Here is a 26,414-nt window from a genome sequence, read left to right on the forward strand (position 1 = left end):
GCAATGCTGATTTTTTTAAAAGTTATTTTCTCCTTAGTGGTCTGTTTCCTCCAAATTGGTTATTTCCCCTCCCTGTTTGTTTTGGTCACTATTTTACCCCAAATATCTGGTAATTCTTATTCTGTGCTTTCCATTAGGGTGGAGAACTAAAAAACTCCTTGAAAGATCTGTGTATCAGTGGAGCTTCATGGCTGTGAGCTTCACTGTAGGGTTATCTGGCTGGACTGTTTCATAGGGCTGATCTCCTGCCTAGAGGATGATTGCCTGGCTTCTAGGTTTTGTCTTTGGTGGTCTTGGCCTCCATGGTGAATGTACATGTTTCTCATACCCCAAGGCTCAACTGTGCCTTGTGTCTACCCCCAGCCAGACACTTTCACCTTTTCTAAAGAAAAAACTTCAGACTTTTGCTGGGTACAAGAGGGGCAGTTGTCTGGCTGGAGTGTCTGTCTTTTTTTTTTTTTTTTCTTGATGCTTAAAGCATTTTTTCACTGATTCAAGAAGTACTTAATGATTACCATGTACAACATTGTGCTACAAACTTGGGAAGAACCAGGTCTGGATTCTGCCATTAAGAGCTTCACAGATCACTACGGTAGATACACACAAGCATCCATCTGTACTGGGGAATGCTAAGGGACACATTTAGGTAGATTTAGTGGTTTATATAATATAGGTTTTTAAACATGTCCTATCTTTTACATTTCATTGGGCTTACTGATGAAATGGTTTCTAGGGCTTCCCTGCTGGCACAGTGGTTAAGAATCTGTCTGCCAATGCGGGGGACACGGGTTCGAGCCCTGGTCCGGGAAGATCCCACATGCCGCGGAGCAACTAAGCCCGTGTGCCACAACTACTGAGCCTGTGCTGTAGAGCCGGCGAGCCGCAACTACTGAAGCCCGCACGCTTAGAGCCCGTGCTCTGCAACAAGAGAAGCCATTGCAATGAGACCATGCACCGCAACGTAGAGTAGCCCCCACTCGCCGCAACTAGAGAAAGCCCGTGCCCAGCAACAAAGACCCAACTCAACCAAAAAAAAAAAAAAAGTTTCTAAAACCACACTTAAAAAAAAAAAAAACACCAAAATAAACAAGTTAAAAATAGCTACTACCAAATACCTTCCTTTGAAGATTTTTTGATATGATTCTGTGTCTGATTCCAAAGACTTTCACCTAGTCTTCCTAATTCTAGTTTTTTGTTCGCATTTCCTAGAGATACATAGTGCTGCTAATTCTTGAGCCTTCTGCAGATTCATTGGTAAATTGGGCCTCTTCCCCTGATGCCTGCTTAGAACTCATTTTTTTCAAGTATCCTAAGGCCATTACTACTTTTCTGTCAGCTTTCAGTATTCAGTTATATTTCTGTTCTTTTTTTTCTTATTCTCTCTGGCCTTGTGGGTTTATGCCTTTCTTAAAATATACATAGATGGATAGGTAGATATAAAATATACATTATACATATTGTTGTAGTGGTGTTTGGGAAAGGAGTGAATATAGTTGAGCATGTGTGCAGTCTTTATCTGGGAGTCTTCTCTTTTATGTACAGTTGTTTTATCTCCTTCAGCTAGATCACAAACTCCTTGATTTAGCTTGAATCAGGGATATAATTATTTTATCCCCCTCTACAGCTAACTTACTGCCTTCCACATATAGTATATCATAATCTGTTGTTTGACTTGTTATGTAAGGGAGTGGTGCTAAGTGAAGGATGTGTATAACAAATTGGTAATCATTCTAATTCCCAGGCAGTTATTAATATGCTGTGTCCCTAGAGCAGTCATTTATATGACCCTGTATTAGTTCCTTTAGTTTGCATATTGAAAGTGATTGATAGTCTAGCTATTTAGATACACACACTATACTAATGAGTACTAAGTTAATGTTTCAGAGTGTGCAAATGTCCTCAATGTGTTTACGGCATATTGATGGTAGATTCCATTATCCTAATTGCATGAATGTTTCACTTCACCAGGGATTTCTTACGGTAACAATCACTGATAAGTAGAAATGCAGATGGAGCAAAAAAAAAAACCACTTATGATATTTGTCTCCTTTCCTTTCCTTCCTTGTTCTTTCTGTTAATTAACATACTCTTAACAGTGAAACACTAATTAAACTTCTCCTAATCTGATTAAGCCTCTGTAGTAGCTAAGACAAATTAGGTATTTAATTTAAAACAATAGATTCTTAAAGTGGTATATAAAGTTCAACCTAGATACAAAAAGAAAATGAGTACTTTGACAACGTCTGTCCTAGGCTAAGTCAGAGGACAAATGTATATCTTATTAATTATCATGTCTTTCCAGTCCTAACAGGGGCTTTACAGAAATGCACTGTATGAGTGGCCACTCCAATTTTGTCTCTTGTGTATGCATCATACCTTCAAGTGACAGGTACCCTCATGGACTAATCGCCACTGGAGGAAATGACCACAATATTTGCATTTTCTCACTGGAGAGTCCAGCGCCACTTTATGTACTAAAAGGTCACAAAAATACTGGTGAGTATAATGCTTTGGTATTTTTCTGTTTGAATAGGTTTCATCCTTTTGAAGATAAAATTCTTATATCTGCTTTCCCTAGGTTTTTTTTTTTTTTTTTTTTTTTTGCGGTACACGGGCCTCTCACTGTTGTGGCCTCTCCCGTCGCGGAGCACAGTCTCCGGATGCGCAGGCTCAGCGGCCATGGCTCACCGGCCTAGCCGCTCCGCGGCATGTGGGATCTTCCCGAACCAGGGCACGAACCTGTGTCCCCTGCATCGGCAGGCGGACTCTCAACCATTGCGCGCCACCAGGGAAGCCCCCTAGTTTTTATTATTATTATTCTTTACCTATAGCTGTGGCTTAATAGTGAAAACCTTTTGGATCATCATTGTTCTGCAAATTCTCTGTTACAGACTTATTGTCATCAGTAATGGTTGACATGATTATATATGTAAAAAGGAAGAGATTATGGTTTTACATACTTTGTAATTTTGGTTTTTCAGCTATCTTGTGCAAGAAATTCATTTACTCAGGAAAACTGTGAGCACTTCTTTATCTTTGGGCTGTTATGTCTGTATTTATGCAGCAAATTGAAGCCCCAGAAGGAATGTATTTAGGGTTCTGGTATCATTATTTGAAAGTATTTAATACTTTTGAACAGCATTTTCTGTGATTTGTATTTCTGATTCTTTTATATTCCTGGATTTGTGTTTGCTTAACAGCTCTTTGTTATAAAATGATATGCTTAATCAATGCAGTATGTATACTACTTTTTTTAAATGTATCTGGAATAGTTTGGGACCTCTGTAAGCAAATAGTGTGGCCCATAAGCACTCTAAACTTAATTTCTTTAAGGAGTTTGTAAAGTGTTCTATGTGTAGGTATGGGAAATCTTCAATACAGGGTGATACAGATTTTTTTAAACTTTTTGAAGGAAATCTTCAAATGTATACAAAAGTAGAGACATAGTATTTTATAATAAGTTATATATAAACAAACATAAAAGAGAATAGTGTAATGATATTTTCTACTCATGTATTTACATAGCTTCAAGGATTATCAACACAAGGCCTATCTTCATCTTCTGCTTCCAAAATATTATTTTAAAGGAAATTTCCAATATACTATCTCATTTGTAAATACTTCAATATATAGCACTACAATAGGGTTTGGCAAACTTTCTGTAAAGGGGCAGGTAGTAAATATTTTAGGCTATGCAGGCCATACAGTCACTTTCACAACTGCTCAGCTCTGCCATTGTGTGCAAAAGCAGCCACTGACAGTAAACGAGTGAACATGTCTGTGTTTCAATAAACCTTTATTTATGGACACTGAAATTCGAATGTCATATAATTTTCACATGTCAGGAAGTACCTTTTTTTTTTCTCTCAACCACTTGAAAATATAAAAACCATTCTTAGTTTGTGTACTGTAAAAAAACAGATGGCCTACAGGCCACAGTTTGCTGACCCCTCAAAAAGATAAGGATTCTCTTTTTTTAAATTAATTAATTTTTGACTGTGTTGGGTCTTCATTGCTGTGTGCGGGCTGTTTCTAGTTGCGGCGAGCGGGAGCTACTCTTCGTTGGGGTGTGCGGGCTTCTCATTGTGGTGGCTTCTCTTGTTGCAGACAACAGACTCTAGGCGCATGGGCTTCAGTAGTTGTGGCACGTGGGCTCAGTAGTTGTGGCTCGCGGGCTTCAGAACGCAGGCTCCGTAGTTGTTGCACACAGGCTTAGTTGCTCCACAGCATGTGGGATCTTCACAGACCAGGGCTCGAACCCGTGTTCCTTCCACTGGCAGGCGGATTCTTAACCACTGCGCCACCAGGGAAGTCCCTCTCTCTTTTTTAAAAGCAATATCATTATCACACCTAAAACCAAACAAAACCTAATTTCTCGTTACCAAGTATCTAGTGAATGTTCAAATTTACCCAGTTGTCTCAAATGTTTCTTTTTACAGTTTGTTTGAATTGTGACCTAAAGGTCCACATGTCTTTCAATCTATTGGTTTCTTTCTTTTTTTAAATCCCCTCTCTATTTGAAACCAGCTTATTTTACCTGTAGAATTTCCTGTAATCTGAACTCCGCTGGTTAAAGCCTCATTTCTCTCGCCTCATGTTCCTCAGTCCCGTAGTCTTGTAAGCTATTAGATCTAGAAGTTTGATCAGATTCAGACTCAAGTTTTGAGCAAGAATTGTATACTTTCTGTTGTAGCACAGCAGGAGACATGTAATATTTCTTTTCATGATGTTAAGATTCATCCATTCTTTATAAAATTCCCATCAGCCTTTGAAAATAAGTCTTTAACATCTACTGATGATCATTACATAGATCCAGTATTTCACTAAAATTTGCAAATACTCTAATTCTACCATTATTTCTGGATTTAATAGCTAGCATTTTTCTGTAAAGAACTTTCCACATAAACTCTTTGAGACACACAGAGGAGACAGAATAAGCACTTTTCTTGCCCCTTCTCTCACCTCTTTTACTGGGTTTCAAAATGAGTTGATTCCCTAACTTTTTTTTTTCTCTTTTGATTCTCAAATTGTCCCATATTTGATTGGAAACCTCTTTAAAAAAATTGGCTCCTGTGGCCTCTTGATAAGACCTTCAGTAGTCTTCCTTGCTTTTGGTAGTACAAAATGTTCTAGACTTGAAATCAGCTTTTTGCCAAGAAGCCTTATGTTTTTCTTTTAGTGGGAGATAGTATTTAGAAACCTCAATTTGAGTTGTAGTGGTGCTCACCAGGATTTTTTTTTTAACTTAATTTTGTTTTATAATTATATAAAACAAACATAGTTGCAAAGCAAAAACTATTCAACATGGTGCATTCAGAGAAATCTGTATTCTGTCTGTATCGCCTTCTCCCGCCATCCTTATAAGTAACTAATTGTTTATTAACTCTGTTCTTTCTGAAAAAACAATTAGCAACTATGTATGTATATTTACGTTGCCCCTTTCTTAGATAGAAGGTATCTTACTGCAGTTTTCTGCCCTGGCTACTTTTGCTTGATAATATTGTCCTAGGGATTACTTCATTGCAGTATATAGAAATCGTCATTCATTTTTACTATGGCATTGTATTTCATTGTGTAGCTGTACTATAGCTATTTTAACCTATTTAGCCAGTCCCCTATTGATGGGTATCTAAGTTTCCAAATTTTTGCTAGTGCAAGTGTCTTTGTGCATACGTCATTTTGTTCTTTTGTGAGTGTAACTTAGGTATGATATCTAGTTCTGGATCAAGGGGTAAATGCATATTTAATTTTGTTATTGCCAAATCCCCACATTAGGTGTTAAAACTTTTTTTGCATTTCCAGCAGCAGTATATACGTCCCTATTTCTCTTATCAACAAAGTATGTTGTCAGATTTTTAGATTGTTGCCAAAATAAGTGAAAAATGATATTTTAGTATGGGCCAATTTTCATCTCTCATTATGGAGGGGTCATTTTTTCATATACAGAAGGGCTGTTGGCATTTTTTTTTCCTGAGAACTATATTCTTGTCCATATAATGTGGAGTTATTGGCCATTTTAAAAGTCCTTTGTAAGTTAGAGTTTTTAATCCTTTGATACAAATTACAAATATTTTTTCATTTCATTATCTTTTTTAACTTTATATATGTTCTTGTTTTTCTTTTTGTAATGCAAAAGTTTATTTTATGTAATCATATTTATCTTGATTTTTTTTAAGGTGTTTCTCATAGAAACCTGTGCAGTAAAAATACTGCTTCATGTTTTAGGGTATTTTTTCTGCCTGGTTTGTTTCTACTTTATCATAAGGTCATCTTTTGTTATTTTGTTAAGTTACTTGATGGTTTGAGGCCAAATGTCATTTCTTCCTTCCTCCCTCCCTCCCTCCCTTCTTTCCTTTCTTTCTTTCTTTCTTTTTTAAATTTAAAACATACCACATTAGTGAGTAGGAGATAAAGAAATTAATGATTGACATCCTTATGTCATGTCATTTTTTTGTTAGCTTTCTAGCCCAAATTTTATTTTCTAAATGGTAGAGTGGTACTGTTTTTTAGTCAATATATATATATAACACTTCCCAGTTACATTACAAGTTGCAGTTTTAGGTACTGGGGGAGGAAAGTGCCATCCCACACTTGGGGACAAGTGCCAGGGCCCAAAAAGAGAGAGCTACCACAGTTTGCCTCTGGTCACCAGTTATTCAGCTTGCTCTCTCTTCTGCAGGCAAAATATACCCACTTCTTTCTCAATGTCAGACAAGCCAAAAGTCCCATCCAGTTGCAGCATCAAGTTCAAAATTAAGAATTTCTGGATGATACATAGTATTCTAAACATCAGGGAAATGACGCTCGGGTGTTTCTACATCATGTCCAGACCTAGTTCCTCTTAAATTTGGAGACCCGTGGACCGAAAAACACAAGTTATCTGTCACTTCACTCAGTATACAACTGTGGAATATTGAAGGTAATCAGAGGAAGCACTCCCATTCAGAAAAGAGAACAACGCAAGACAGCAGTTTCTAATCTGTAGCCATCTGAAATTCAGATGGGTGGCTGTTTCAAGGACCCCCTAATCTGAGAGTGATAGGTTTTTGTGATCAGTTCTCTCTGGTCTCCAAAAGGGGTTTCCCAATCCATGTTCTTCATGGCTCTTCTTTAACCCTCTGGGATTCTTTTCTGTTATTCTCCTTGGTCACATTGACCCTCCTTGGGGATTACCAACTTTTTTAACTTGCTTTCTGCTTGTGGGAGCTAGGTGCGCAAGGGTCGGGTTAAGTCTTGAACAGTCACAGACATTTTTAGTTATTGGCAGCATAACTCTCTGAAAAACATGTTTTTTACCTGTTTGATTTCCAGTCAGATCTCTTTGTCAGTAGTCATACCTCAGCTGTAGTCTAGATTTGCTGTATTACTCCCCATCTCTCCTTTCTTTCTTTCCCTGTGTGCCTCTTCAGATTTAGCTACTGAAACCTTGTGCCTTTCAGACTTTAGTTGGAAAGCTGAACCTTTAGGTTCTTTTCCCTGAGCTATTTTCCCAGGTGAAAGCATTTATTTTCAGGGCGACAACCTTAATTTTTCTTTGCTTTGAAAATGCTTTAAATCCATTTGGAAGTTTTGGCACTGTGCAGGATGGATGGCCATGTTTTTGATTTGTTCCTGTTGCATGGCTGGGTTTCAGTTGTCCTTTGCTGCTGAAAGGACTTCTTGGGTTTACATTTCTCATTTGGGCTTGAGAAGCAATTGGCTCTTCCAACTCTGCAAATCCCTAAGTTTGGACTCTTCGTTTCTGGCCGGGAACCAGCCAGTTCTTGATCTCATTCCATTCTTTTAGTACCTAGCCAAATGTGGCCAATAGTAAGCGACACCCATCACTGAAGTCCTGTTTTCCAGCCTCTTTCTTTAGACTACAAGTTTGTCATGTCCTGAGTTATTGCCGGTAACAGCTTTACCAAATGTTCCTTACTACCTGATAAGGAGCACCAGCCTTCTATTCTGTGATAATAGTCTCCTCGTTACCTGCCTGTTAAGCCACTGCCATATATTTCAGCTTTTTGCTTCAGCAGTGCCTCACTTTTGCTACTAATTCTGAATCGGTCAGGTAAGCTAGGTGACATTGTGGTAACAGACAACTCCAGAATCACAGTGGCTTAATGCAGTAAGTTTGCTTTGCTTCTTATAGATCCAGTGCGGCGGGGGGCTCTGCTCCTCGTAATCACTCAGGGATCCGGATGACAGAAGCTTCACTGCAGCATGTGCTTTCACAGACATTGGAGTAGTAGGGAGGGAGCATGGCTTCATTGTGCACCTATCCTTAAAGCTTCCACCTGGAAGTAACATTATTTCTGCTCATTTTTTCAATGCCAGAACAAGTCATGCAGCATACCTAAAGCCAAAGGAACTGGGGAGTTCAGTCTTACCATTTGCTTAGAAGGTGAAGAGCAGAAAATATTTGATAAATATCACTAATGGCTACCACACACATTAAAATATTTATATGTTCCATGTATTTCCTGGAAACTTCCTCTTGTAACCTAGCCTTCTGTTGGATTGGTACTACCTGGGCTAATGTCATCCTGGATTTCCCTATTTCCTAGAGCCCATGTTTTGTCATTCTTAACTTACTCTTTCATTTTAGTGTGATACAGCTGTTGCAGCTTCCTAAGAAAGCTGTGACATGGGGGTTAAATATATTGTATTTGCATATTGGAAAATAGCTTTATTCTAGTCTTACTGAATACTTGATTTTTTGGCTAGACATAGAATCGTGTTAAAACCATTTAACCTCAGAATTTTGAAGGCATTGCTCCATTGTCTTTTAGTGTATAACGTTATTTAGAAGTTTGATGCTATTTTGATTCCCCATCTTTTCTATGGGACACTTTTCTGGTCCCCTCCCAAACTTTTGGAGTCTTCTCTATTTCTAATGTTATAAAATTTCACAATGCATGTCTATCTCTGTTTCTCAAAGTGCCTTTCATTGGGCACTTTTGTGGGTTAATTCAATCTAGATATCATGACCTTCATTTTTAGGAATCTTTCTTGTACTATTTCTGTGTTCTTTGCCTCATCTTTCTCCTCCCCCTCCCCAATGATCTCTTTCTGGAATCCCTGTTAGATGTTGGGCATTTTGAAATTACTTTCTAACTTTCTTAATTATCCTTTCCTATTTTTCATATATTTGCCTTTTGGGTCTAATTCTCAGGAGACTTTTCTCCCCCTAGTTTTTTTTTTTTATTATTTTTTCAGTTTGGTTCTTCTATTTTTAGCATTTAGTTTTCTTGTTCTCGCATTAGTTCTTTTTAAATATAATATCTGTTTGCAAATAATATTGTATTGAAGATTTTTCTTCTGCTTCCTGAAATTGGATTTGTTTCTTATGGGTCCCCCAAACCCCTTCCCCCTTATTTTTCTGTTTCTTTGTTCTGGTTTTTCTCTTTCATGTAGGTGGAGCTTGATGATTAGTGGGCTTTGTTAGAGGGTGATCTGATGGTCTGACGTTTTAGATGGAAACCCTCTCGAATGTCTGCATCTGGAGTTCTTTAACATTATTCAGTCCTCTAGAAAAGAGTCCTCCTGCCTCATACTTAGGTGGAGTGGGATATATGCCTGGCTGCTGATATTGTGGGAGCAGGGGGACTGTAGGTACCACATTTCAGGATGGAGACTTTCTACTTATTCCCCTTGTGTTTCTTAGGGTTCCTTATTCCAGCCCCTTATTATGCCTGGTGACCAGAGTCTAGAAACTCTGCTTCAGTTCCTCCAGAGGATAAACCTCCATCCATTCTCCTTCCTGCAGTGGATAAGGATGTACTTTCCTGACACTGTAGGCTGAGAGGAGAGGTCTAGTGTTTCACTCTGTTGTGTGCAGCCTTTGAATCACCGTTCTCATTTTTCAGGTCCTCTGCTTAGCCCCATCCTCTGTGGAACCTAGTGGCTGGATACTTAGTCTCAGTTTTGTGGGGCCAGTTACTCTGCTTCTAATCGCTTTCTGTGTAACCTCCTCCATTTTGCTAAGTCAGTTATGTTGTTTTCTGTTTTCTTTGTCCTTGAAGATTAATACCATTTATAGCATTACTGTGGATAATCTGCCATTTTTAATCAGAACTCTGTCTTTTTTGTTTCCATGTTTTTAGATAATTTTTCATATTTATAATTTTTAGCTTGTACAGTGTTACATCAAGATCATAAGGCATTTAATTAACCATTTCACTACTGTTGAGTAATGAAATGAGTCAGCTTGACTCTAGTTTTTTCTGTCATGTTAACCAAAGTGACCCTAAATAACTATATAAATAACATTTGAAAATCATTTGCATTATCTTCCTGTGTAGTTTCTTAGAACTGGAAGGGATTGTGCAGCCCACTTAATCCTGCTCCCTCATTTTACAGTCTAGGAATCTGATGTTAAGTAATATCCCTGAGGTCAGACAGCTCCCAAGTGGTATAGCTAGGACTTGGACCCAGGCAGTCTGGCACCAGAGTCTGTGCTCTTGACCACTGCACCCTTCTGCATTTCCATTGAGTTGAGCCTTAATTAGCTAATACTGTCACGTCATAAAGTGTTTGTAAAATTGTAGTGTTTTAATAACTAGCAAGGTTGAGCATTTTTCTGTATGAAAATGTGTTAATTAATGCCTTTTTTCCCTTTAGTTTGTAGTCTTTCATCTGGAAAATTTGGGACATTACTTAGTGGCTCATGGGACACTACTGCTAAAGTCTGGCTGAATGACAAATGCATGATGACCTTACAGGTACAGTAGTTCTATGTGAATATTTGAGAAAATAATTAAAGATGATGATTCTGTGGCAATTTAACTTAATACCCATTTTTCTCACAGGGTCATACAGCTGCAGTATGGGCAGTAAAGATATTACCTGAGCAGGGCTTAATGTTAACTGGATCAGCAGACAAGACTATTAAACTTTGGAAGGCTGGAAGATGCGAGAGGACTTTTTCTGGTAAGATCAGAGTAGACAGCTTTTGTAATCTCTTTGCTTCCTATTTGCACAGGTGATTTTTTTTCAAAAATTTAGAAGTTTTAAAGTGGTATTTGAAAAACATCAGTGTATTTGAGCCATTTAACTTGGGTGAATGTAAATTTTCTGACAGTTAATATGTAATATCTTTCTTTTTTGAATTATTTATTTATTTTTGGCTGTGTTGGGTCTTCGTTGCGGTGCGCAGGCTTCTCATTGAGGTGGCTTTTCTTGTCGCGGAGCACAGGCTCTAGGTGCGCGGGCTTCAGTAGTCGTGGCTCACGGGCTCTAGAGCGCAGGCTCAGTAGTTGTGGCACACGGGCTTAGTTGTTCTGCGGCATGTGGGGTCTTCCCGGACCAGGGCTCAAACCTGTGTCCCCTGCATTGGCAGGCGGATTCTTAACCACTGCACCACCAGGGAAGCCCTGTAATATCTTTTTAAAAGATGTACTGAGACCTCTCATAAAATAACCAGATATGGACCAATAAATAGCTACAATATGGGTATGTGCTTCTCTGTATTTTATATATGTAATTTTTGGTACTCAGTTATGTTTTGGTTGTCATTTGAACAAGTTCAGCCTGAAACTTCCAAAGCATAAGTCTTATTGAGGGTGGGTCAGTAGTGTTATCTTCATATATGAGGAAAGCATCAGTCATGTTTTTATTAATATTGAAGTACATTGTTTAATGATAACAACTTTCAGGCTTTGTTTATGTTGTGGTTTCAGGTGGGTAGTCTTTTAAAACCTCAGCTATTAAATAACTCCTAAAACGAGGCATCTGCTGTCTAATACTAGAACTGGTGATTTATTTGTGGGGCATTTAACATTTTTGGTATGATTTTGTTTGTTTGTTTGTTTGTTTTTCCTTTATTTATTCCTTAAAAGTTGCTCAGCATCCTGGATAATACTTCAAGAAGTCCCTTTGTGCAGATAAAACTATCTGTAGGTGGAAAATGGACAATGAGTTGTAGCTAAACATCCCTTTGTTTCTGCTTCCATACATACAACATATGTGTTAAGTTTTTATTAATCTGTTATAGCTAATCTGAATCAGCATAGGAAATACTGAGCATGGGAAAGGTTTTGACTTCTAGTCTCCTTTATTAGAGCTCAAACTTCTGAGAATGTTTTGTCTTTTAAAAAAAATTGTGGCATCTACAATGCCTCAATTAATATTGAAAAAAATGGAATCATATCAAGTTTTTAAAAACATTTAATATCCTTTGATGAGAGGAATAAATACACACACACGTATGTATATATACAATCAACATAACACAAGACGTTTTCATTCCATAAATTCTTGCCCTTTTAAAAAATCAATAGTCATTAGTTTTTATTTTATCATTTTAATGCCTGCATTTATATAAATTATGAAATATTTCCCTTGGTAAAGCAACAATGTTTGGCTTTATATTTATGTTTGGTTGAATCAAAAGAGGTAGGAATAGGGGGCAGGAAACTTGAATTCTTGCTTTAGCTCTGCCACTGATTGTGTGGTTTAGATAAATTAATCTCTCTCAACCTATTTCACATTTTAATAAAGTTTACTTTTCTATGATAAAGATTTTATTTCAGGGCTTCCCTGGTGGCGCAGTGGTTGAGAGTCCGCCTGCCGACGCAGGGGACACGGGTTCATGCCCCGGTCCGGGAAGATCCCACATGCCGCAGAGCGGCTGGGCCCGTGAGCCGTGGCCGCTGAGCCTGCGCGTCCGGAGCCTGTGCTCCGCAACGGGAGAGGCCCCAGCAGTGAGAGGCCCGCGTACCGCAAAAAAAAAAAAAAAAAAAAAAAAGATTTTATTTCAAACTCTTAAATAATTGAAATCTTTTTTGTAATCTTAGTTTTTCTTTTCTTGGTGCTTTATAAATATTAATCTCAGTATTATGTGGTGAGAAATTTAGGGGATATTTACTCTTTGTTATATATCTGTTTATATTTTAATATTGTGTATGTTGTGAATTACTCTTGTTATTGGGGAAGACAAGTTGAAATGAATTGTCAAGTAAAAATTGGGGGACTTCGCTGGTGGTCCGGTGGTTAAGACTCCGAACTTCCACTTCAGGGGGCACGTGTTTGATCCCTGGTCGGGAACTAAGATCCCGCATGCCGCGAAGCCAATCAATCAATCAATCAATAAATAAAGGATTTCCTTTAAAAAAAATTGTGGGGATCAGAATCCTATTTCTGGAGGGGTTTAAGAAATTTTTAAGAAATAACTTAGAGAAGATATGATAAATATAGAATAACTTCCCAAGACTGGTGATAAAAAATACTGCCAAGCCTACAATACAAATTTTGGCTATCAGGTTTTTCTACCGGAAAAAAAGTATTTCTCTAACTTGAAAATCAGTTTTTAACATTCACTGGTATGTGTTTTATAATGTTAATAAAATACATAGAGCCATCAACCAAATGATCCATTTTTCTTGATTTATCTTGTTCTTTTTTTTTTAATACAGGGCATGAAGACTGTGTAAGAGGCTTGGCAATTCTGAGTGAAACAGAATTTCTCTCCTGTGCAAATGATGCTAGTATTAGAAGGTGGCAGATCACTGGCGAGTGTCTTGAAGTATTTTATGGTCATACAAATTATATTTATAGCATATCTGTCTTTCCAAATTGTAAAGGTAAGACTGTCTTATACTACATATTTTAAATTTTGTATTGAGCATTGTTCTATTCTATCTTGGGGGTGGGCGGAGGGCTAATGATTTAAATCAACTTACTAACTGTAACTTGAGTAATTTAGTAACTTTATTTCATAAGTATCTTTTTCCTAAAGGAGAAAACTGTATGATCATCTTTATATTAATTCAGACTTGATGGTGTGTTGTAAAAAGTTCTTGGGCGGGCTTCCCTGGTGGCGCAGTGGTTGAGAGTCCGCCTGCCGACGCAGGGGACGCGGGTTCGTGCCCCGGTCCGGGAAGATCCCACATGCCGCGGAGCGGCTGGGCCCGTGAGCCATGGCTGCTGAGCCTGCGCGTCCGGAGCCTGTGCTCCACAACGGGAGAGGCCCCAGCAGTGAGAGGCCCACATACCGCAAAAAAAAAAAAAGTTCTTGGGCATCTGAGGAAAGACTTCTTATAATTTATTGGTATAAAGTATAGTGTGTAAGATGTGAGAAATATATAAAAATGTGATTTTTTTTTTTTTTTTTTTTTTTTGGCGGTACACGGGCCTCTCACTGTTGTGGCCTCTCCCGTTGCGGAGCACGGGCTCCGGACGCGCAGGCTCAGCAGCCATGGCTCACGGGCCCAGCCGCTCCGCGGCATGTGGGGTCCTCCTGGACCGGGGCACAAACCCATGTCCCCTGCGTCGGCAGGTGGACTCTCAACCACTGCGCCACCAGGGAATCCCAAAATGTGATTTTTTTGAAGTTGTATATTGTATAAGTGACAAATATATAAAATTTAAAGCTATAATTTATAAATACTTCGGGGTTTAAAAATCAGTATGCCTATTTAGAAAGGTGGTATATATAAATGTACTTAATTTTATTTATTCAAACTAATTTTTCCTGTATTCATTAATTTTAGATTTTGTGACAACAGCAGAAGACAGATCTCTGAGAATCTGGAAACATGGGGAATGTGCTCAAACAATCCGACTTCCAGCTCAGTCTATATGGTGCTGCTGTGTGCTAGACAATGGTGACATTGTGGTTGGCGCGAGGTATTCATGTTCTTGTCAATCAATCAGTAATATGTGTCTAGGCCTTAGGTAGGTGTTAGAGTGCACAGAGATAAGCCATAGGAATTTCAGGTGAATTGGGGAGACCACAGGCACATTTGTGTTACTAAACAAAACAGTAGTAGGTGTAACAGCTTTTGCACTAATGATACATGATATATTACATAGTATTGCATTGTAAGTTGTGCAGTCGAAACATGAAATTAGAGAAGTTAGAGATTGGTGTGGGCAAACTTTCTGGAGAAGAAGAAATTTGAATTGGGTTTTGAAAGATAATGAAGGAAAATGGTGGAGGAACAATGCTGGGGAACCGTAGATGACAGGGGAAGATGGTAGGGTGGGGCTTAATTATGGAGAACCTGGAATGCCCGGCATTTGTTAGATTAAGTGCTTGGGGTTAAAGGGTTGTAGCTCTTGAGCAAGAAGTGCTGTGATTAAAGCAGAACTTATGAATTATTAAATACATAGGTTAGATTTAACTAGTGGTGACAATGGTCAGGAAACCAAGTTGGTAAGCCATTGCAGTAGTAGGTGTAAAGTTATGAAATATTGACCCTGCAGTGCTAATGGATAAAGGACCAGAAAATGAGATAATGCAGAGGGAAAGTGATCAGAAGGGGGGTGTCAGAAAAGGATAGAGTTTCAAACTTTGGATGATTAGAAGTCCACATTAATAAAAGTGGACAAGAGTGACAATTGGTTTGGTGAAGAAGGTGATAACTTCCTGGGATCCAAGTGGTGATAAGCCACACTCATGCAGATTGGTCATGGGCATTTGGACTGGGTCCTAGTTTAGCAACTGAGACTGAAAATCAAGATTGGCACAGAACTTCCAGAGTCAAGCAACAGGGCATCTTTCTCTGAGGGAAGAAACATAGAAGGGGAGGAACAGAACTAAAGACTGAACTTGTGATACACTGTGGGTAGAAAAAGAGAAGCCAGTAGCTAAACAAAAAGCAATCCAGATGTTGAAATTCAGAGATGGAAAAGAGATTTTGGAGGGACATTGTGATCAGTGTCAATAAGTACATGAGGGGTTAAGGAATGGAAAGTTAGGAAAGCTTTTGGATTTGCTTTGAAAGATGTTAGTAGTGACTTTTTTGACATCACATTTTCATAGAAAATGATAGAAAAAGGTAAATGAGAGGAGACAGATAAAGAGTTTTTTGAAGAAATGGATGAGGGAAAGGATTATAGACTACTGTGGCACTGAAGGCAAGAGGAAAAAGGGCGACAGCCATAAGGGATACAGTGTCTAATAAAGCGGATGTATTTTACTCCTTGGCTGGGCCAGAGGTTGATTTGTTGGTTTAGTTATTTTCACCCTAAAGTCATTTAAAGTTGAAAAATAAACAAAGGGGTAACACTGCTGTTAGAAGAAGGTTAAGTAAGAAAGTTTTTCTGTAGAGTTGAGTAGGGTTAGTACAGTTGAAAGTGGCTAACTTGCCTCCCCTACCCCAAAATTTCACAAAGAGAAATTATGGAGATGAAGTCATTTTTCGGAGAATAGAGGCTGGGACTGCCATCTAGTCCAGAGGTGAAGCTGTTTTTTTCTTGATTCGGGTTACATTGCTAGTTAATGGCATAGTAAGGACAGGCTCCATGCGTTTCTAATGAACGGATATCAAGCATCTAGTATTTTCTAAGCCCTATGCTGGGTATTTGAGCCCTTTATAAGTTAAACAGTTTACTACCCTTCTTTATACCATAATACCTATGTGTGTAATATTCACTTTAAAAGTGTATGCCATGTCTGTAGATTTTTATGATGGTAAATATTTAATTTGGAATTGAAAATTGTGTTAAATATATATTTCTTCGTTCTTTGCCAGTAACTTTTTCCTTAAATAGTCTTTTTCCACCCTTTCCATTGCTTTAGAAAGTAATAGAGGGTAGTGTGCTGAAATCAGCATAGTTCTATACTCAGCAATAAATACATAGTAACATTTTTCATATTCACAAATACAGATTATTTTTGCTTTGGATCATTGAAGTGTGATAATGTTAACCTACTGTGGCAGTGACCTAAAATCAGTTTCTGTTTCCTTATAGTGATGGTATTATTAGAGTGTTTACAGAATCAGAGGATCGGACAGCAAGTGCTGAAGAAATCAAGGCTTTTGAAAGAGAACTCTCTCAGGCAACCATTGATTCCAAAACTGGTGATTTAGGGGACATTAATGCTGAGCAGCTTCCTGGGAGGGAACATCTGAATGAACCTGGTAAATATTCCAATGTATCTAGTAGTAAAAAATGCTACCACGTTTGCCTTTTGGAATAATGAGTGACAAGAAAAAAAGATTGTTTTGTTAAGTCATTCAGTATTCTCATTGCCAGGTACTGATCTTTGAGACTTTTTATTATGCATAACCACAGTGAAAAATCACGTTCTTTTTGCCTCTACCTCACAGTTTTAAAGACTTGGAGCTAAGTTCCCATAAACAGGAATCTTTTTTTCTTTAAATAAATCACCTAATACTTAGCTCATATATAGTAGGTGTTTGGAAGTCACTCATTTAATACCTTTTGGTTGATTGGATTCTCTGAGAGGTTGTACAGACTAAAAATAAAAATGAGTTTAAATAAAGCAATGTCTGCTTAATGCGTTAGGGATCATTTGATTTTAAAATCAGAGGACAGTAGTTGTCTCAAATGAAATCTTAGGTTTGATATATCCATGATCCCTTGGTCCATGGACCCCTGGGGATTCTGAGATCCTTTCAGGATATCCATGTGGTCAAAGCTAGTTTTATAATACTAAGATGTTATTTGCCTTTTACACTGTGTTATCATCTACATTTATGGTATAAAATCGGTGGTGGGTAAAACTGCTGGCTCCTTAGTACATAGATCAAGGCAGTGGCACCAAACTATTCAGGTAGTCATGGTGTTCTTCACTGGTTTGCAGTCGTCATTAAAAAAAAAAAAATGCCATCTGCCCTTAGGAGTGTCCCTGATGAAGCATTAAAAATTAATTTTGGCCCTTTAGTACATGTCTTTTTTAACATTCTGGATGACAAAATGTAAAGTACACATACAGTTTACCGAAGTACCATGTACCTCAGGGGTAAGTACTTCTGCAGTCATTTGAGTTGCAGGCTGAACTCTCCCTTTTTTCAGGGAATGCCATTTTTATTTCAAAGAGCAACTACGGTTATTCAGGCTTAGGTATTTGGCAGATATTTTTTTGAAAATGAACAAAGCGAGAATGTTACTTTAAGGAAAACAACTGACAGCATTTGTTGCCAAAGATAAAATTCAGACTTCCAAATGAAAATTGAAATTTTGGAAAACTTGTGACATTAGTGGTAATATTAACAAATGCAATTGTTTTATATTGAATAATGAAATGTGTAATCATATGGAAGATCTGCATAGCTCAGTGAATCAGTATTTTCCAAATGACCAGTTCATGGTCTTACAAAATCATACATGGGTAAAAGAACTGTTCAAAGTATAAGATAGACCAATGGATTTTAGTATAATAGAGCATGAAAAATTCATTGATACAGTTTCAGATTCTAAATTTGTAACCTTTAGGATCTACTACTTGTAGAATATCCACATTTTTCTGAAAAGGCTATTAAACTAGTCCTCTGTTCCTCAACTGTATTATTATCCGTGTGATGCTGGATTTTCTTTGTATACATCAACCAAGCACCAGATTGCAACAGGTTAAATGCAGGGGCAGGTATGATAATCCAGCTGTCTTCTATTAAGAGAGACAGTAAAGAGATTTACAAAAATGTACAACAATGCCAGACTTCTCACTAAGTTTTTAAAACTATACTTATTTTTCATTGAACTATTATTTATTCAATATCTAATGGATCTATTACTGTTTTCCATGAAGTAAATATATGTATATATATATATATATTTTTTTAGTAAATATATTTTTTGCTCTTCTCATTTTTAATTTCAAATTCAGTAAATCAACTGATATAACCTACATTAAAAAAAAGCTGTTTGGGCTTCTGAATAACATTTCTGATTGTAGAGAAACATTGAAACCAAAAGTTTGAACACCACTGTATTATTTCATGTTTTTAATATTCTTACAGTTCTTTGGAAAAATGTAATCTTTTTGTCTCTATATATACACAGTCAATAAATATTTACTAGGTACCTACTGTCTGCCCTGCATTGGTCTAAGCTCTTGGGGAATACAGATAACAAAAGGGACAGAAATCTCTGTTCCTACAAATTTATGTTCTACAGGAGGAGACAGATAATTAAAAAGTTAATAAGTAAATATAGAAGTATGTCAGATAAGTACTATGGGAAAAGTAAAGCAGGTATTGAGTTTTAATAAAAAATAAAACAGCAGTTTGAAATTCAGTGGTCAGGAAATGTATAATACTTAGGATAGCACTGGTTGCTGTAACAGATAAATCCTAAAATGTCAGTGGCTTAACATAAGAGAAGGTTATTTATTGCACATTTAAAGTTCAGTTGACAGCAGGGTATGCTGGAACATGTTTGTAGAATAATTTTACTCCTCTAGGTCACTCAGAGACCCATGCTGAAATCACCATCTTCATCATGTGCTTGCAGGGTCCCCTTGGTTATAGATATTCAGCCACCAGACAGCATAAGAGGGGAGGGTAGAAGATGATGGAATAGGCCTAGAACTGGCACTTATCACACCCACCCAGATTCCACTGACCATTACTCAGTGTGTAATCTAGGGACTACAGAATGTAAGGGGGCGGAATAAGGTAGTCTTCGACTAGACAGCTACAGCTCTACCCATTGGAATAGGAGCAGGAATCTCTGGAGGACAGCTAGCAGTCTCTGCCACTGAAGGCCTTGCTGAGAATGTGGCTTTCAGGTAAAGTCCTTAAGGAGACAAGGGAGCAAATCTTGCTAGCATCTGTGTGGAGAATGTCATAGGCAGAATAAACAGCCAGTGTTATAGACTCTAGGGGGCTCCAGGGCCTATAGTAGGAGGCCATTGAATCAGTACAACTGAGAAATAATGGTGGCTTGTACCAACGGGTAGCAATGGAGATGGTGAGAAGAGGTAGTCTTTTAGCTATATTTTAAAGATAGAGCTGATGGAATTTGCTGAAGGATTAAAACTGAGAGAAAGGAATCACACTCTTCTACTCTTTTTGGCCTGATGAGCTAGAAGAATGGAGAATCATTTACTGAAATGAAGTATTGTCAGAAGATACTCGTTAATAAAACTTGTTTTATTTTTGATCAGCCAGCTACTTTTTAGTAGAATCACATCTTTTTAACCATCCTTTATTTAATAGAGTTTTTTTTTTAATAAATTTATTTTTGGCTGCGTCGGGTCTTCATTGCTGCGCGCAGGCTTTCTTTAGTTGCGGCGAGAGGGGGCTGCTCTTATTGCGGTGCGTGGGCTTCTCACTTCTCATTGCGGTGGCTTCTCTTGTTGTGGAGCATGGACTCCAGGCATGCGGGCTTCAGTAGTTGTGGCACGTGGGCTCAGTAGTTGTGGCTCACGGGCTTTAGAGTGCAGGCTCAGTAGTTGTGGCACACGGGCTTAGTTGCTCCGCCGCACGTGGGATCTTCCCGGACCAGGGCTCGAACCCGTGTCCTCTGCATTGGCAGGCGGGCAGATTCTTAACCACTGCACCACCAGGGAAGTAGCAATAGAGTTTCTTTTAAACCATTATTTTCTTTTTGGCCAGTTTCCAGTAGAATTACATTTTAAAATATTTTGTTTCATAAAATTTTCTATTAAACCAAAATACATATTCTTTTATATATAAACTTTAATGTTAAACCTTTTCTATCTAATGTTTGTAAATTTTACTCTGCCATTCTCTCTTTGATTCTTAAAATTTTTATTTTAAGGTACTAGAGAAGGACAGACTCGCCTAATCAGAGATGGGGAGAAAGTCGAAGCCTATCAGTGGAGTGTTAGTGAAGGGAGGTGGATAAAAATTGGTGATGTTGTTGGCTCATCTGGTGCTAATCAGCAAACATCTGGAAAAGTTTTATATGAAGGGAAAGTATGTCGACTTCTTTCTAATTGCTCTTATCTTAAAGCATTAGACAAATTAAAAGTTTTCGTTTCCCTTTCCCCATGCTAATAAAATTTTCTTTGGTGTTTTGACATTTAAAAATAGATTTCAATGGGGAGATTCTCAGTCTTGAAGTAGATTTTTTCTTTTTTAATATCTTTGCATGTAGAGAGAGCTGCATTTGTGATGGACACCGCCATTATTTGCCTTTTGGTAGTTACATAGATAAGCTGTTCCCAACCATTTTGGATTAGGCGCTTCTGTGTCACCTTTCATCTAATGCTTTGTGCCTAGCTATATTTAACTTGACAGGCCATGAGGGACCCTGCAGGGCTGTGCTTATAATGCCAGCATGTTTTCATGAGTAGGGTAAGGTAACAGCTAATACTTTTGGCCTTGAGATCAACTAATTGGAAACCATCCTTTGGTCTTACAATTAATATGTAGTAATAATCCATCCCCCACATCTACCTGCCAGTGAGCTACTATTCTTGCACCACATGCATATGGTTGCTATTAAACATTATTTGCCAAATGGAAGATTTTAAAATTGTGCTTTGGAGAAAGTTTAGCACTATAATTATTACAATAAATCTGTGTTATGTATGTCATTAATTTATGTGAACAGATAGTAATCACTTATCTCCTTTTTATATTCCTATTAAAGGAGTTTGATTTTGTTTTCTCAATTGATGTCAACGAAGGTGGACCATCATATAAACTGCCATATAACATCACTGATGATCCCTGGTTAACTGCATACAACTTCTTGCAGAAGAATGATTTGAATCCTATGTTTTTGGATCAGGTGGCTAAATTTATTATTGATAACACAAAAGGTCAAACGTTGGGACTTGGGAACCCCAGTTTTTCAGATCCGTTTACAGGTAAGTTAGGGTTTGTATTAAGCCTTATATACTTCCACCAATGTTGATTATTTTTTTTTCTTTATTTGTTGTCTTTAAACACCTATTATGATTAGCTGTTTAAATAAAAACCAAGATCTACAGCAGGTTTTTGCTGCAGATATATATTTTTGAGGCTTAAATTATATAGTAATTTCGTATTTATGGAAACAATTGTAAATCCTTCTCCTTCAAAAATACAGCCACACTGTAAACTAAATAAAATTAAACTGAAACTAATTCAGTCATTTGAAATGAAAAGAAACCTGTAAGTTCCTTCATGTTATTGCTTCTTTTTAAAATATATATTTTGGTGAAATTCAGTAAATAGAAATTCTGTTTTCATATGAGGCTAAACCAGTTAGTTATGCATCAAATCTAGAACTGAACTATGGGTAGTTTTAGTTTACATGTTATTTGTATTCCACATGTTCATTTTAAGTCAGTTGTTTATAACATAGTATACAGCGCCTAAAATGTTATTAATGGGATTAGGTTCTCGTGCCAGTAGTATTATCCCAGTAGTATTAGTCTGAGTCTGGGATCCTTGGAAATGGAGTTTAATTCTAGAAGTATTAGCTTGAGCTCTAGGCCCTGGGAACTGAGGCCATGGTATGGGATAGATATAGAGCTGGCCCTATATCTATCTTTTCTTAGATATAGGGCTAGCTCTAAATAAAAATTTGAAATTGACACTTTATTGTTAATGGGTTCCTGTTATTTCTGACTCTGTCTTTCATGTGCTAGTGCTGTTCCTTGTATTGCAAGGATCCCATATCCTCTTCTTGTCTCAGGTCTTTTTTTTTTTTCTTCTTCCCTCACAGATGCTTCATGCTCCTAAATTACCTCCTCTCCTTCTAGTTCAAAATTCCATTGTTTGTTCACATAATAAAGTTAATCTGACCTGCATGTTGACTTAAACAGATTATCAGACTGATTCATTACGAACTATAAATGATAGGACCCTCCCAGCAGATGCACTTGACAGAACAAGAAAAAAAAAAAGTTTATTACCTGGATATTTCTGTTGGTTGGAATATCAGTCTACAGTACAAAAGAGTACTGTATTTTATAAGCTATCTTGTGGGATGGAGGACAGATATTAAAGCAGCTGGCTCTGTCTGGAAATCTGACAACGATTTGGCTTTTTTGCTCCTCTGAAATTCTGTCAGCATCCTTAGATATATCTTTTTGTAGACACCTCTGATTATTTCCCTAGAGATACTAACAAAACGTACTCACACACACCACACATTTGTAAATGTATAAATGGGAAATCTGTTTCCTTTGAACCACTCATCCCCTTTGTAATTTTCTCCAGTAGGTTGTAAGCTTCAGTGGATACAAGCAATCTTGTTCCCTGCTGGATCTCAGCACTGAATGCACTGTTTGACACATGAATTAATGAACCCAGGGGTTTTCTAAAAGATTCACATTTGGTGCCTGTGGTTTGATAGCAACAACAGCAGCAGGAATTCTAGTGAATTCGTATAGGAACAGGAACTGATTGTACGTGTATATTATTTAGGTCAGAGACCAACTGCAATTTATCTTTTTATATTTGAATTCCTAGTTATTTTAATATTTAAGTGCAGAAGCTAAGATATAATAAAGGATTAAAGTTAACAAAAACAAAACTTGGAGAATCACTGAAATTTTAGTTTCTTACTAACCTTTCCAACTATAAGACTTCTGACTATAACTCCTCTTGTTCTGTCATGGGACAGCCTTGCTCTTTTATTTCTCCCCACAGTTAGAGTCTTCTGATGTAAGCATCGTGCCATTTATGAAATTCAGGATTCTGGCGTACTTCAGATTTTTCTTTGTTTGCATGCACAGGTGGTGGTCGGTATGTTCCAGGCTCTTCATCAGGATCTTCTAACACACTGCCTGCAGCAGATCCTTTTACAGGTGGGAAGCAGTTTTGATCAATATGTCTTTCTTCACTAAATGTGTAACATTTTGTATTATATAGCTTTACATTTTGAAGATATTATCCAGTAACTGATAATTCCCTTATTATCTGTGTTTCCAATTTTGATGGATCTCCTTTTCTTTAACTTCTAATTTTTTCTTTTTCCTCGAGTACTTTTATAGCTTTCCTCATGACTTTTAATAACATATTATTAAAATCCATCATTTTCTCCAGTGGTCCTTCCTGAAAGGAGAGCAGCGTCATTAAGATCATAGATTTTAGAGTCAGACAGACCTTGATTCAAAATCTGGCTCTACCACTTACTTGCTATGAGAAGTTGGCAAGTTACTTAACCTGTCTGAGCCTATTTTTTTTATCTGTGAAATTAGATAATAGGGGAATCCACCAACCAAGACACAGCATGAGTGCTATCACTGGCGAGATGCTACTGATCACGAGCAGAGAAGGAGCCATGTGAGTCCCTGAGATTGGATGGAGCAGTGCAGTCAAGAAGTTTGCCCAGGCATAATTTGCCTTTAGCATGGAAGGAGACAGTCCACCCAGCTACCCAGGATTAGTCTTCCTAATCTAAGTTATTAATGGCCTTCATGAAGCCCTGGAAGTGTTGGTGTCTCTTCAAAGTGACTTTATTTACCAAAGGTATGCATGCCTCAGCATCAACACTACTGGAAAAAAATTGGACTTTAATGCAACTGAAGAAATCTCTGTTTTCAGAATAGCATTTGATGTATTTTATGATGCTGTTGTTGGATCTTCAGCCAGAGTTCCTGGACAATATACCAAATTTGGGAAGAAATTCATAGTATTTATGGTATCTATTGGCCTTGCAGACTTAGTACTGTGAGCTCTAAAAGTGGCCATAGAGTCCTTTCTAAACCATAGATGGGACCAACACACAACCTTGGGTCAGTATCATGAAGTTGTGAACTGCTCTCAGTGAGCTTCCCTTCTCCTGAGAATGCATTGGTGGCCCAGATGCAAATAAGTAGCTGTACCCTGTGCAGTGTATCAGTGTACTACAGAAACCAACTATCAAGCTAAATGTTGTGATAGCATGATGGCTATTAAGGAAGTCTTTGGTGACCCTGAAAAGGCAGTAAAGATCTGAAGAGTAGATAAGATGATACCTTTCTCTATCAGCATATTCAGGCACAGTGATGCTCTGAAACTTAGAACAACAGAGTTCCTGAATCTCATTAGCAGCCTTTTTGTGGAACAGAAAGAATATACCAAGCTTCAAACAGTACCAACAAAATCAAGAGAACAACTGGGGCCATCGTAACTGGAGCATGTCTCACTGTTGCACAGTGTCAGTAACTCAGAAGATGCACTTACTATGGAGATGTGCAAGATAGCACGCTAAAAGTCCAAGAGAATTACGGAATTAATAGGTTAACTGAACCACACTGTTAATAAAAGATAGGTTAAAACGTTTGCCATATTGAGATATTATAAAAATTAAGTGGTATAGTTCATATAAAGTGTTTAGCAAAATGCCTGGTATATATTTAAGCCCTCAATGTATGTTAGCTATTACTGTTGTTGATGTTGTTCCTCCAGTTTTACCAACAGCACTGGGGCCAAAACATTCCCCATCTTGCTTCTAACTTAAGGTCAATCTTAATTCTTTTTTCTTTTCCTCATTTATATGATTCTCAAACATTTAATGTCAGTTAGAATCATATGGGATGATTGTTTAAGTTAGTTATTGCAAGGTCCCACCCAGAGATTCTGATACACTAGATTAGTAAGGAGGTTAAAAATACTCAGAGTCGGATCCCTTCCCCAGGAATTCTGATTATATGGTCTTGGATGTGGTTTGCTGTTTAGGTAGTTTTAAAAGCTCCCTATTGGTTTCTAAAGTTAAGCTAATTTGGAGAACTACTAGGCTATTATGGGCAGGCCCTGGGAGTCTGCATATTGAACCAGTGACTCTCATTCAAGTGGTTAGAGAACCACATTTGGAACAGTGTAGGACTACCTTCTGCCTCATAATAATGCCTTGGGCAAATTATTCAGCCTTCCTCTTCTAAAATATTATATAATAATCATCTCTAATTAATATTTAAATGATTCATGCATATAATATGCTTAGCATGCTAGCCAGCATATGGTAAAAACTCAGCAAATCCACTTATTCTGTGTTCTTCATTATTTTAATGAATCCTGCACATCTGCAGTTTTGTTTTTTAGTTTTGTTTGCTTTTTCTGTATCTGTTGCACTGGTTTCTACCAACTCCTGAATATTAAGCTTAGAGGGGCTAGAACAATAGCTCATCTTTCTTCTTCCCACAAAGGCTGATCCAGGACTCCGAACATCTCCAAATCCTGCTGATTCTCTCTCTGCACTTGTTTTTCCTGTTTCTTTCTTTCTTTCTTTCCATTTTCAATAAAGCAGCTACAAGTATTCTCAAATTTGAGACTGGGCTATTATCATAGCATCCCTAACTCTTACCTAGTTTCTTTTCTATTTGTCTTATGTGCCAAGTAATCCCGTCTCTATTTCAATAAAATAGTGTTCACATTTCATTATGGAAACTTTTGACTTTCTTTCTCTCCAATCTATTAATGCTTTTGTACTTCATTAAACTTCTATAATTATAGTATATAAGGCATGTAATATTTATTTTATAACTTGAGAATTAATTTTCCAGCTAATTTTATTGAGATCTAACTGCATGCCAGATACTGTTCTAAGCATTTTGCTGTATTAAATTTACAGCTGTTTTATTAAGATGTCATTCTGAAGTGTGACTAATAATGAAAAGAAGTCATTCTGTGTAAAGAAGGAGCAGTTTGAACTTTATCATTTGCTGTTACCTGTGCTTACTAGGAGTATTATTGCATTTTAGGTGGTGGTCGGTATGTACCAGGGTCTGCAAGTATGGGAACTACCATGGCTGGAGTTGATCCATTTACAGGTACACATTTTTCATTTCCTCTTTT

The 26,414-nt window shown here is 37.5% G+C and overlaps 1 protein-coding gene across 1 annotated transcript in view; it reads left to right on the forward strand.

Moving 5' to 3' along the window:
• The window catches only part of PLAA (phospholipase A2 activating protein), a 36,638-nt gene that overhangs the window by 4,252 nt on the left and 5,972 nt on the right, over window positions 1-26,414 (forward strand). Inside the window, exons 2-11 of the mRNA XM_081236633.1 lie at window positions 2,303-2,496; window positions 10,606-10,706; window positions 10,794-10,914; window positions 13,398-13,565; window positions 14,475-14,610; window positions 16,681-16,850; window positions 20,458-20,615; window positions 21,295-21,514; window positions 23,372-23,443; window positions 26,321-26,389. Coding sequence (XP_081092759.1) covers window positions 2,303-2,496; window positions 10,606-10,706; window positions 10,794-10,914; window positions 13,398-13,565; window positions 14,475-14,610; window positions 16,681-16,850; window positions 20,458-20,615; window positions 21,295-21,514; window positions 23,372-23,443; window positions 26,321-26,389 — 1,409 coding nt within the window. The remainder of the gene's footprint in view (window positions 1-2,302; window positions 2,497-10,605; window positions 10,707-10,793; window positions 10,915-13,397; window positions 13,566-14,474; window positions 14,611-16,680; window positions 16,851-20,457; window positions 20,616-21,294; window positions 21,515-23,371; window positions 23,444-26,320; window positions 26,390-26,414) is intronic.

The sequence above is a fragment of the Mesoplodon bidens genome, assembly GCF_964165515.1.
Source record: "Mesoplodon bidens genome assembly, chromosome: 6".
In the NCBI taxonomy this organism is placed as follows: Eukaryota; Metazoa; Chordata; class Mammalia; order Artiodactyla; family Ziphiidae; genus Mesoplodon; species Mesoplodon bidens.